The sequence below is a fragment of the Lagenorhynchus albirostris genome, chromosome 20, assembly GCF_949774975.1.
Source record: "Lagenorhynchus albirostris chromosome 20, mLagAlb1.1, whole genome shotgun sequence".
In the NCBI taxonomy this organism is placed as follows: Eukaryota; Metazoa; Chordata; class Mammalia; order Artiodactyla; family Delphinidae; genus Lagenorhynchus; species Lagenorhynchus albirostris.
Window position 1 is genome coordinate 7,290,413 of NC_083114.1, and position 13,364 is coordinate 7,303,776.

General features: G+C 52.8%; 1 protein-coding gene across 8 annotated transcripts in view; it reads left to right on the forward strand.

The window, feature by feature from the left end:
* GAS7 (growth arrest specific 7) overlaps positions 1–13,364 on the forward strand; it is a 200,877-nt gene that overhangs the window by 184,611 nt on the left and 2,902 nt on the right. For all 8 annotated transcript variants that reach the window (XM_060136151.1, XM_060136158.1, XM_060136155.1 and 5 more), the window contains 5 exons: positions 3,459–3,587; positions 4,353–4,476; positions 7,993–8,072; positions 9,387–9,485; positions 10,121–13,348. In XM_060136151.1, the coding sequence (XP_059992134.1) occupies positions 3,459–3,587; positions 4,353–4,476; positions 7,993–8,072; positions 9,387–9,485; positions 10,121–10,234 (546 nt within the window). In that variant the 3' untranslated portion in view covers positions 10,235–13,348. The remainder of the gene's footprint in view (positions 1–3,458; positions 3,588–4,352; positions 4,477–7,992; positions 8,073–9,386; positions 9,486–10,120; positions 13,349–13,364) is intronic.

Genomic DNA, 13,364 nt, shown 5'->3' on the forward strand with positions numbered 1-13,364 from the left:
TATCCGTCCGCCCTGGATAATACGGCTCCGTGTGTGCGACATCCATTCTACCGTCTGCTCCAAAAGGCTCGTTGAAAAATTCCACCCCGCATGTTCTGTGTCGGGGGCGAGAGCTCTTTAAGAAACGCAATTTCATTTCAGGAATCGTTTAGGCTTTTCTCGTCTCCTAGCTCGAGCCATTGTTCATAGCAACAGGCTGGTAGAGAAACAAGATTGCTATATATAAAGGAATTTATGCCCGCTTCTGGGTGAAGAAGGGAGAACAGAAAAATGCCTTCTGATGGGAGAAAATCTAATCCTGCAATCGAAGCCATGCATTCAGCCAGAAGATTTTGGGGGGCACAGTGAGCCTCAGGAGACATGACTTTTATGTCAGTGCCATCACTAACAAGCTTTATGACCTTGGGCAAGTCACTTAGCATCTCTGAGCTTCCGTTTTTTTCATGTGTGAAATGAAGAGGTTGGACCAGATCAGTGACTTGAACCTTACTTGACTGTGACCCACCGTTATACATTTTCCATGGCCACCTGGAGCACACAGGTATCCACCTCCAGATATCCGCATACAGATACACATGTACGTGGCTAAAACAGCTGTTGGTGAAACTACTTATCCTTCTGCCTAAAATGCACTCTGATATTTTCGTGTCTGGGCTATGCTCATCTAAAAGCAGGTCCTGACCCACTAAAATGATTTCACAACTCTTAGTAACCCACTGGACTAGATACAGGCATACCTTGTTTAATATAGCACTTTGCTTTAGTGTGTGTGTAGTTTGTTTTGTTTTGTTTTAACAAATTGAAGGTGTGCGGTGACCCTGCGTTGTCAGGTGATGGTTAGCATTTTTTTTTAGCAATAAGTATTTTAAAAATTAAGGTATGTGCATTTTTTAAAACAAATTTATTTATTTATTTACGGCTGCGTTGGGTCTTCGTTGCCGTGCGTGGGCTTTCTCTAGTTGCAGCGTGCGGGCTTCTCATCGTGGTGAATTCTCTTGTTGCGGAGCACGGGCTCTAGGCACACAGGCTTCAGTAGTTGTGGCACGCGGGCTCAGTACTTGTGGCTCGTGGGCTCTAGAGTGCAGGCTCAGTAGTTGTAGCACACGGGCTTAGTTGATCCGTGGCATGTGGGATCTTCCCAGACCAGGGCTCGAACCTGTGTCCCCTGCATTGGCAGGCAAATTCTTAACCACTGTGCCACCAGGGAAGACCCGGTATGTGCATTTTTAAGACATAAAGCTATTACACACTTAGCAGACTACAGTATAGCGTACACATCACTTTTATGTGCACTGGGAAACCAAAAAAATCCATGTGACTATTTATTGCAGTCTTCACTTTATTGTGGTGGTCTGGCCCCAAACCCACAGTGTCTCCGAGGTCTCCCCGTGGTCTCTGAAATTCCTGCCAACTTGAGTTTTCTCTTACTCTCTTCTGATGAGTGACATGAAAGGAGGAGACAGGAATTCTGAAAGGCAAACCAAACAGCTTCAGTAGCCTGTGGCATCCAAGCCAGGCCAGCTCAAGTTCACGCGGACAAGCTTCCGGGGAGGGCTTCTGCCTCCTGGTTTGCCAGAGATGCTTAAACGTTAAGAATGAGTATAAAAACACACCCAGCCAACTTTCTTCAAGAAAAAATTAGCCTTATTTTCAAAGTACTTAAAATACAGAGGGAGAATCCATGGGTCTGCCATCCACGGGGTTGAACGCTTCTGACAGCCAGTAGCACGATGTTTCCAGAATGTCATTTGGAATTGGGGGAGAGCTTGGGTGTGTTGGCAGGATCCTGGGCCCTTCTCCAGACCACAGAATCTGGGGCCAGCGCCCAGGACTCCTGAGTATTGATAAACCTCTGCGAGGTCACTCCTGGGTACATGAAGTATGGAAATCCCTCAGAAAGAGACCGCGGAGTTACTGGGTCAACAGGCTGAGTTAACCCACGTAGAGGCCCCCCCCCCACCCCCCGCAGGAGCCGGTTCCCACGGCAGCCAGTGATGCAGCCCCTCCCCCTCCTCCCTCAAAGCCTAATCTGTGTGGGGAAGGTGTTTTCTTGTTCTCAGCAGCGCTCAAGTTTGTGGCATCTTACAAACTGCCACCAGATGGGGGTGTTTTCCTGTGCAAGGAAGCTTCCAAGGGCTCAAAAAAATGATAGCGGACGTTACAACCAACAGGAGGAAGAGAAGGGCGTTTGTGCAGCCCGCTCTCTGTTAGTCTTTGAAGGTTGTCCACCAACAAAGCATCGTCTTGTCACCCGGGGCATTGGGCCCTGGAGATCTAAGTAGAAGAAGGGTCACCCACTGTGCACCAGCTCCGGCCGGAGGCTGCGGACACAGCAGTGACCAAGCCGGCGTGGCCCCCACCCTCCTAGAGCTCACAGTGATGTGTAATCGGTGCTTTAGGACCAGGAACACATCTGTCCTTGAGGTCTCTGGGGAAAAGATAATGTAGGAAGAAGGGTCGCCTAGTGAAGGGGAGGAGGAGAGCGATCACAGAACCCCCGAGGTGGGATGTCGTCCATCCAGGGAAGTTCACCTCTGCTTCCCAGAGGGGCGGATGGAGGCTGAGGGACCCTGGAAGGCAGATTGAGGGGGCCCAAGGGGGCCAATGGGTGGGGCTCTGAGAGGCTGAGTCGGGGGGCTCTAGGCTGTGACTTTGACCACAGCAGGTCCACATTTGTCTGTTTTCTTATCAGATACATCTCATGTTCACACCGCCCCCCCCCCGCAAAAGTTTTAAGTAAAAGTTCTCCTTGCAAAGAGAGTGGAGTGGGAGAGAGGGAAGGAATGGAAGAGAAGGAAAAAGCTCGGAAACCGTCCTCACCCAGCACCTCTCAGAGCATAAAGGACCCTTCTCTGTCCCTGGGGGCGCGAGGCCAGTTCATTCTGGTGCGGTGGGGTTGCGCCAGCCTCCATGCAGAGACCAGCAGGCACGGTTCAGGAGGGGGGGGTGGCCCTGAGCTCCTAACAAGACCTCCTCGACGTCCAGACCGTGAGCAGATGCTCTGCGGCCTCAGCACGTGGCACGTAGTAGCTGTCCAATGAGTAGAGCTGCCCCGAGATCACCTGATTAAATGTCACCCACGCAGCAGTCCCTGTGTTAAGTGCCTGGGGACACAGAGATGGTGGCTTGGGTTCTGCCCCGAGAAAGCTCCCGGGTTGGAAAGAAAGGGAGCCGGACACCTGAGCAAAGCCCTAGAGGAAGCTCTGGGGACTTAGCGCAGGAAGGGGGTGCCCACAAGGGACTCGAAGGCTCCAGGTGCTAACCCGTCCATTGGTGTGAACGCTGGGACGTGGCCAGCTGAGGTGACTTCCTCGACCGCTACCAGATCAGCAGCCACTTGTCTCTGACCTTCCGGTGGGAAGGCCCCCCATCCTCGCCTGCAGGGTCAGGGGCAGCGCCCCCTCCCTCCACTTGCAGCTGCTGCCCCGGGGTCCTGAGTGTGTCTCCCCCATCGACAGCTTCACAGTGAGGTGGAGAAGCCCCTCATGAACTTCCGCGAGAACTTCAAGAAGGACATGAAGAAGTGTGACCACCACATTGCAGACCTCCGCAAGCAGCTCGCCAGCCGCTATGCCGCGGTGGAGAAGGTGAGGCCCAGGGTCCTGCTGGAGGGGAGGGGGCTGGGAACCAGCAGGGGCTCCGTGTGCCGAGGCAGAGGTTTGTCCCCCTGTGATAGGATCTGGAGGGGTGGGGAGTATGAAATCCCCCTCCCCCAGCCAAAGGGTAGGTGGGCCGCTTCCCCCCGGTGCTCAGATTCTGAGTGGGAGTGGGCGTGGCTGCACCTGCCGTGGAGGGCATGGGGGCCTCCATCCGGCACATGAGACAAGGTACACCCTGCTTCTGTGGGTCTCGGAGCCTGGATGTGCTGTCGGTCCACATGGGGGCCCTTTGCCTGGGTCTCACCTGGCAGATTCCCTCCTGACGGAATCCCCACCAGCTGCCACCAAAGGGCCCATCCTGCCCCAGAATGGGGAGCCTGGCGCTCCCAGCTGCTAAGCACTGCTGGGAAGTGATGGCGGCCTTTGTGGTCCCTGCCACCCCGGAGAAGCTGTGATTTTAGGACCGCTTGGGTCCCCAGGACGTGTGCATGCTCCAGTGAAAACACGCTCTGAGGGCCTTGCTCTAGGCCAAGAGATGGGGATGAGAGGATGCTTTGCAGCCCCCACGTGGTCCCTAACTGGCTGGATGATGCTGGTCTAGCTGCTTAGCCTGTCGGAGCCACTGTGGCCTCGTCCACAAAAGCAGGGAAAAGAAAGGACTCTTACCTAGAAAAGGGGAAGCCAGGCCCCGTGTGCCCCATAGGCCCTTCCTGGCTCTGAGCCCATGAACAGCTTCACGTCCTTGGACCCCAGGCCCGGAAAGCCCTCACGGAGCGGCAGAGAGACCTGGAGATGAAGACCCAGCAGCTGGAGATAAAGCTGAGCAACAAGACGGAAGAGGACATCAAGAAGGCGCGGAGGAAGTCCACACAGGCGGGTGAGTGAGGCACCGTCGCCCGCTGCCCCCGTCCATCCTCACCTGGTCACAGAAACACAGGAGGGGCTGAGAGATGGCGTGCCCGTGAACGTGCATCCCACAGGCTGGGGTGGCGGGGGGACTGTGGAGCGGGGAGCAGACCCGGCTGTGTCCAGGCCGTGGCAGGGGACAGGGCTCCCCACACCCTCCCTTTGGGCCAGAGGGCTCCTTCTGGTCCAAGCCCTGGATCTCTGGCCAGGAGGTGGACAGACTCTTCCAGGCACCCGGAATTCAGGGGTCCTGTCGCTGCGTGGAGCTCCTAGGGGGAGTGCAAACCACACCCACCCAAGCTGTCCCACCTCCCCGGGGAGTGATCTCCAAAGGTTCGCCTCTGGTGATGGGCTTCTGCCCCAGAACAGAAGTCAACATTTTGTTTAAAGAAATAACCGTATTTCAGCTTTTCAACAAAAGATTTCCCAATGATTCGGCTTCTGCTTCCACCTAGAGGTAAAAATTAGCTAATGCACAAGGAAGGGGGAGAAAAACCAGTGAGAGACAGTAATCTAAAAAAGAAAATTGTTAAATATTTCTAAAAAACCAGTTTCATGGTGTACAAGGACAAAACGTTTTGCTGTCTGGGATTAAAATGTGTGCTGTGGGACTAGGGTTTGGATTAGATGGTCTCTAAATCCCTTTCACCCCAACTTCTGGTGGACCTGGTATAATTAGTTCATTACAGGATGAAACAGCCACCTTCGTGACATCTTGAAATAAGGCGGTATAAACATGTCATAACAAAATAGCGTAATATAAATACAGCATTTTATATAAAGATCTTTAATGCACAGTGGTAAAGTATTGGATGCAGAAACGGAAGCCACAATATACTTGTTGGGAGTAGGAAAGGGAACCCAAGGATGGGAGAGGCACATTTAAATTAGTTTAATTTATTAAACTATTAAAACATAACATTATATTACAAAGACAATATTGCTGCTTCACAAAAAATTTTAATCAACACGTAAGAATATAAAATCTTATTCCCCAGATATAATCACCATCAACACATCCTAGTGTTTTCATTTTTTTTAATGTTTTTTAATATTTAAATTTATAGGGACTTCCCTGGCGGTCCAGTGATTAAGACCCCGTGCGTCCAATGCAGGGGGCCCGGGTTCGATCCCTGGTCGGGGAACTAAGATCCCACGTGCTGCACAGCGCAGCCCAAAAAAAAAAAAAAAAAAAAAAATTCATAGACATAAAATCATATGACACTGTGTTCTGAACTTATATTTTAATTGATATATCTTAGAGCTAGCTCTATTCCATCCCCCATAAATTTATTTCCCCATCCATTCATGTACTTTTTAAGTAGTTGAATAGCGTGCAGGTGTATGATCATATCCAGATTTCTTTCATCATTCCCCTAATTGATTTTTATAAGCCTTTTAGATTGTTTCAGAGTTTTTGCCGATGTCAGCGATGCTGTTACTGTAAATGCACCTCAGGGGTGGGGGGAACAGAACCTGCGTATAGACAGTGTAGAGATGGGGTCGGGCTTTCGGGGTCAGAGGCTTGTATCCATGTTGATAGATGTTTCCAAGTTGCTTTCCAGCGAGGGGCGCCCACCAATAGCTCTGTGAACGCCTGTCCCCTAAACTCTTTGACAGCACGGACTGCTCTCAGATTTTGACATCGTAACTATCTGGTGAAAAATAGTATTTTGTTTCTAATTTAATTTACACGCTTTTTGAGAGGAGTTGAGCATTTTAAAACTAGACTTTTATAAATCATCGTGGCTTTTTTTTTTATGATTCATTCATATGCTCTCCCCATTTTTATGTCAAATGGCTGGTCTTGTTCTTATTGATTGATTGATAAGGAAAATGAACTTTTTGTCATTTGAATTGCAAATATTTTTCGTAAGTTGTTTATCTTTTTATTTTGTTCTTTGTGTTTTCTTTTTCTTTTCTTTTTTGGGGGGTGTGTGTGCTTATTTAATCTTCACTGTGGCTCTGTGAAGGTACCATTATTATCCCCATTTTACAGATTACGAAACTGAGGCACAGGCAGGGTGAATCAACTTGTCCAAGATTGCACGGCTAGTAAACAGTGGAGCTGTGTGACAGCCCAGATCTGGTTGCAGAATCCATGTCCTTAACCTGTACTGTTCAAAAGGGCCTGATTTCAAACCCTTGGGATGCCTAGAGAAGAGACACACCTACCTTCACCTATACTATTTCCTGATGTTGCAGAAGTTCCTGAAGCATGTCGTCAAAATCAGGGTCAACAAATAGGGCTTTGGGAGTTTCACACTGTGTTTATAGGGTGACCCCACCCACGGTCAGGCACAAGCTCTTGGTGGGAATGCATCTGCAATGAAATATCCACTTTCTTCCCTATAGTTCAGTCTTTCTTGGGATCAAGGGCCCAGTCTTGGCCTTGAACCAAGGGAAAAATGAACAGAGCCTTGATTTGGGGTTCTGTTACTCAAGGCTTAGCTCCCAGCTAATGGTGTATGGTTCACTGGGGAGGGGGCCCTGAGCCAGGCCCTGGGTCATGTGGGCATAACTCTGCCCACTTTCTTTCACTTTCATAGCTGAACCCACATGAGCAAGGTGATGCCATTATAGGAATCCCTTTGAAGAGTTCATCATTATCTCTGGGTTCACTCATGAGTTTTCCCATCATGAGCAGAGACCACGATGACTTCCTCTCCCTGGCACCCTGTGATGATCAGGAAATTACATGCAGACCAAGCTGTGCTTCTCCAACTGTGATGTGCACGGGGATCACCTGAGGATCTTGTGGAAATAGTTTCTGATTCACTAGGTCTCGGAAACATCCTGAGATTGCATTTTGAGCAAACTCCCAGGGCGTACTGATGCTGCTGGCCCAGGAACTGTGTTCTGTGTAGCAAGGGTCTGGGACGCTGGGACCTTAGTAATGTTGCAATTACTTGCAGTTTGTTAAATAGTTTGTTTCAGATCTCGCTCATGAAATAAAATACTGTAGAAAGAGCTCATTCCCTTCCCACCCACCCTTTGCTGCTGCATGTACACACACGTGCGCACACACACATGCACACACACGCACACACACACGCACACACACACACACGTGATTTGCAAACTTCCCTTCTTTAACTCTAACTAGTAGCACGTTGCTTGAGACACATGTTTCAACCAAGCAGGACTCTCCAATGTGAAATGAAACTCCCATCTTTAGAAGAGGAAGCATTTCTTGGGCTCATGATAGAGTTGGGGGTCCTAGGAGTACCCCCCCCCACCCCTACCATATATATATTCTTACTGAGAAAACCCCTTCATCAGTTTTTGGTGTCTGGAGTCTAGTTCAGATAGACACTCTGAAGCCGGCCTCTCGTAAGGCTGGGTTGCCCCCTTCTCTTGCTCTGTTCATCCTCTCCACCCCCCAACTTTCCGGTGGCCTCCATCACCCTGGCTGTGGGGTGCAGGTGGGAGAAGGCGGCCATGGTGAGGACAGGACAGAGTATGACAGTGGCCTTGGCCCTTCCAGGAGATGACCTCATGCGCTGTGTGGACCTCTACAACCAGGCCCAGTCCAAGTGGTTTGAAGAGATGGTGACCACCACGTTGGTGAGTGACCAGAGATGCATACGCTTGTCCGTGCAGGGGCGGGCGCTCAGGAATCCCTGGGTGGATGGTGATGGATGTGCAGGCAATGGGGCGGAGGTGACCGTGGAGATGGTCATTAGATCTGCTCTAGTGTTGGGACTGAGACCTCAACTCCGGACCAGCCTGTGTGGACTCAGATCCCTGCCCCGGTACTTCCTAGCTGTGAGAACACGGGCGACAATGCGCCCGTGCTGCATCCTCTGAGGGGTCAGCGTCAACCAAGCAGACAGTGGTCGCTTTAGGAGAAATAACCCAGTTGGGTATTTCTGTGAAGTCAGCACCCGCTGAAGGGGGTGAAGCGGGGTTGGCACGTGGGTCGTGGGGCCAGATGAGAAAGGAGGCATCATGCCAGGTGCTTACCACACCGTCCCGCGGCCCCCAAGCCACCGCCGTCCATCTGTCTGTCCAGCATGAGACTAACCCTCCGCCTTCCCCAGGTGCCAGTCCACCAGAGCAGATTAGAGGCCTCCCCCGGGCACAGTGACCTCGTTTTCCTCCTGGTTAATCTCCTAATTAAACTCCCTGCTTTACTTCCTACGCCCAGGTTAATCACCTGAACAGTGACCTAGCTGTGCACAGAAGAGCGGCCAGATCCCCTAAATTCCAAAGATGCGGGGCCACCTAGGACCCAAAGGGCAAACACTCCGCGCTTCCCTTTGACAGTGGCCACCCTGCTCCCGGCCCTCCTGGCTCCCTTGACCTGCCCCTCAGCGCTTGGGGTGGACAGAGGAGACGAGGCCGCTCAGCAGAGGCCCGGGGACAAAGCCCCAAGAGTTGGAGGTGCAGAAGCTTCTGCACGTGTTCCATCTCTCCACGCCATCAGGGGCTGGGGCTGGGGCTGCACCGGTGCAGACACGTGATTAAGGGCACGACAGACCCTGGTGCAAATGCCGCTGCTCCCATAATTCCCTGTCGCTGTGGGCAAGCGATGTTACCTCTGTAGGTGTTCATTCCCTTGTTTGGAGAATGTGGGTAAGAAGAGAACCTCTTACAGTTACGATGAGGACAATTAAGCAGTGCCCGTAAAGCCTTTAGCACCCACCACGCCTGGCAGAACGAGAGTCAGGAGACAGTAACTGCTGTGCCGTCAGCTACACCTTCACTCCCAGATACGGGGTGGGTTCCTCGTCAGACCCCAGAGGGTCAGGCAGCATGGGGGATAAGCAGGCAGCATCTGTGTTTTGTGTATAGGGGGGTGTGGGACCCGCATGGTGGGGAAGGTCCCCAGGTGGAAGGGACACGCCCAGAGGTCTCTGCCGGTTTCCTCCTCTGCAGGAGCTGGAACGGCTGGAGGTGGAGAGGGTGGAGGTGATCCGGCAGCATCTGTGTCAGTACACGCAGCTGCGGCACGAGACGGACATGTTCAACCAAAGCGTGAGTTCCCCGGGCCGAGGCCAGCGGGGCCCCTGGGGGGCATGGGGCCGGGGAGAGCCATGGCCCTGCGCCGTGGTGGCAGGTCAAGGAGCTGCTACAGGTGAATCTGTCTGGCAGGTGGGCACGGGCTCGGGCCTGTGGGTGACCTCTTGGGATGGACATGTCACTTACCCTGGATGTCCACGTGAATCCCTCCCGAGTGCCTCACATAGATGCGTCACGATAGTTAAAATAGCTGGAGATGTCCTTGCCTCCCCTGGCGAATTTCTTACGATGCTGGAACTATTCAAAACCTCTCAAGCCGACGTTCCATTTGACCTGTTCTCAGGTGGTAAATGTGGAGACTGATGGAAGGAGAAACAGGTCACAGACCCTTGGGCCACCTGCCCTTTCATCCACCCTGACGTCTGGAGGGTCACATGCACGAGGGAAAGCAGGGCAGAGGCCAGAGCTTCAGGCCCCCGGGTCTTCCAGCCCCTGCCACGTCTGTCCCTCGCACGGGCCTCCCCGAGGCCTCACAGCCCTCTAGAGAGGCTGCTCTGACGGGCACGAGGGTGTAAGCAGCGTGGTTCAGAGGATATGTCCCTGGCTCGGCCGCTGCCTCTGAAGATATCCCTCTTCTCCATCCCTTGCAGACAGTCGAGCCTGTGGACCAACTGCTTCGAAAAGTGGACCCAGCCAAAGACAGGGAGCTGTGGGTCAGGGAGCACAAGACGGGCAACATCCGCCCCGTGGACATGGAGATCTAGACACACGGCCTGGGGGGTCCTGCCGAGGAGGGGCTGGGGTCCCACGCAGAGGAGGTGGCACTCCTGCCAGGGGGGGACCTGCTCCCAAGCGGGGCTGCCCTCCCACCCGCTCTCCTGGTCCACTGAGGAGAGGGGACAGTGAAGCCAGAAGGGCGGCCCGGATGGCCCCGTGGGGAGCTCCCCAGTGTTCCCAGGCCGAGAAGATGGATCCACAGCCCTGCCCTTGTCTCCGAGGTTGAAGCCCCCCCAAGTCCCATGCCGTGCTTGCCACTCCGAGAACAAACCGAGGCTGGAACGTTGTGGTCCCTGCTGAGCACCAGAGAGGTCCCCTCCCCACCCAGAGCCAGCTGTGTCACACGCTCACGCCCCTGGAAGCCCCAAGGCCCTTCCTCCAGCCAGCCCGCTTGTCTCCAGGGCTTTGGAAGGGCGGGGGAGAGAGGTCTCTGTCTCCAAGCCAAGTGTCAGGATCAGAATCGTGGATAGAAGGCACCTTTCAGCTCAACAGCCCGCACCCAGAATCCTTTGCAGCAGCCCCCCCCCTCTTTGTTTTTTCCCATTGCATATTCTGGGAGCCCACATCCTGGCTCTTCTCTGCTGCTTTTCATCACTGGGAGTCTTGGGAAGAATGCCTGCCTCCTGTTTTCCCAGACCGACCCTGCCTGCAGAGGTCAGGAGGGAACTACCTCATTCAGCAAATTCGCCCCAAGTTGGAGCATTGAATCGTGTTTCCTATTAGATCGGGCATCAATGTCACGTGCTGTCTCTGGGCAGCCCCGCCCACCCAGCCCACAGCCGCTTCCTCGGGTGAGCTCCCTCTTCCACCCTCGCTTGTCCTGGGGGCTGGGTCAGTCCCATGTTGGAGATGGGTTGGGGCAAGTGTCTGTCGCCCCCCAGATGGCCCCACCTGCCTACGCACAGCGGGGTCGGGACCACCGTCCCGTGTATGGCTCTCACTGGCAGGCACTGTGCAGGCATCGCAGACCCTCGTAGCCGCAGTACGTGTCACCAGGCAGTCTGGCACCTTGGCCTCTCAGCTCCTGCACGTTTCAAATCCCCGCACGGAGCCCCTGCTTGGTGCTGCTACCCCCTTGCCCTTTGCCCACCTCCCCATTCCTGGGAGAGCCTGGTCTGAGTGTGACCTGGGAAGCTTTGGCACCGCCATCGGGTCCTCACTCATCACTTTCTCCCTTACGTGTTAAATCTTGAGAATCAGCTCGAGGCCACGGGAGGAAGAAAAGGGCTGAAGGAACCCGCACCCTGAGAACCCATCTTTCCTGTTAATCTTTCCCTTGATTACTTCGGATTCACAGGACTCACGTGTTTCTCGTGAGGGCAGACGTCTGAGGTAACTCACTGGTCCTTCTCTCTGTCGTCCATGCTGGTAACCGATGACTTGTTATTCTTGACTCTTTTGGCACCTCTGCCTTTTGGGTCACTGTGGCGCCCTCGTAGTTACGGTAGAAAGAGGCCGTATAGCCTAAAGCAAACCAAGCTTTGCCAGTATTTTTATTGAAACATCCCAACCAGAAAGGTCAGCAGGAAGGCCTTCACCAACATGGAGGCCAGCAGGACGGATGTGTGTCTGGCATGGAGAACCACTCCTGGTCTGAAGTTGGGCCATGACACCAGCTGCCAGTTTGGGGATTTCATTTCTTTGGTTTCTCTGTCAAAGATCGGTGCTAGTAGTAATTGCTTTGTGGCTTAGTAAACTAATTTGTGGGCGATTTCCCGACATTCAAAGCCAACAGCCTTGTTATTGACGCAGATACTTTGAGTGTGATATCGCTCGTTGATTTTGTTTTCTCATCCCCATCTGAGGATTCCGGAGTCTTCTGTGCTTCCCTGGGGCTCTCTTGCCTCTCTCAGGGTAGCCCAAGTTGGCCCCTTGTGGGCCAGTCTATTTTCTGAAGTCATCCTTTCCCCCTCATCCTTTTCTCTCGGTTTCGTTAGCCCTTCCACATCTTTTTCTTTTTTCTTCCCTCGTTTATTCATTCATCAGGCATTTAGCTGAGCCTGGGCAATGTGCTAAGATCTAGGGACAAGGTATGGCCCTGTCATCCGGGAAGCCCACAGTCTCTTGTTTGGTATAGACTTGTCTTTTCTCCGGGGGTCTTGCAGGTCAGTAACTTTGGCATTCACATACAGGTACTCTCTGCAGAATGTCTCTTGCAGAGACACTGTCTGTTGTGCTGATAGCTCTTCTTTCATTCGTTCACTCATTCACTCATTCATTCATTTAATCGGCAGACACTTGGGGCAAGCCAGGCATTGTGCCGGTACTAGAAATGTAGCTGCATACCAGCCAGGCACTCCGCCCCGGCCCCCCTCTGTTCTCCATGCGGAAGGGGGATGTTTTCAGACCTTTCTGGGGAATGAGAACCTTGCACCCCTTCCACATTTAACCCACTGGGAGCCTGTAATCATAATACAAACTACTGCCATGCGGCATTTACCCAGGGACAGAGAAACCAGGCAGCAACAAGAGTATAATCACCTGGTCCGCCAGACCCTCATATCCAACTCAAAGTTCAGAGATTTGTTTTAAATAATTCTTCTCACTTTACAAAGAGGAAGAATGAAGCCGGAGGACGGCCAGTGAGAGCCGTGAAATGAACAGCGAATTACAAGCAGGGCTGGAGTCCGTATGTTAACAGGGCTCCGCATGTGGGTGAAATCAGGGTTAGGATGAAGAGTCTGGAATACCTAAAAGCGCGCTTCGGAGGGACCCGCGGCCCCGGCGGTGGTTTGGGTTTGGGTTTGGGCTTTGGCGCGTAGGTTATAGGAGGGTCTGCCTGGCTTGATTCAGGGTGAGTGGCCCCAGGCCATCCTTGAGCACATCCATTGTTCCGTTTCTGAGGACAGGTGAGCCTCTTCTACCTGGGAGACACGGGTGCACTTCGTTTTGTCTGTGATAGCCTGATTTTTTACAAAACAGTCTCTAAAACAAAAGTGAACTGCCACGAAAACCTCCAGGAAAAGCTACTTGTTCCTCTCCATTTCTTTTTTCTCTTGCTTTTGATCGGTATTGCAGAGCCCTGGCCAGCTGAGCCACAGGGACGGCTGCCCCGAGGTTCTGCCCGTGGAACCGCCTTGGGCCTCCTTTCCCTGGGGAGGGTGGATTGGGTTTCTG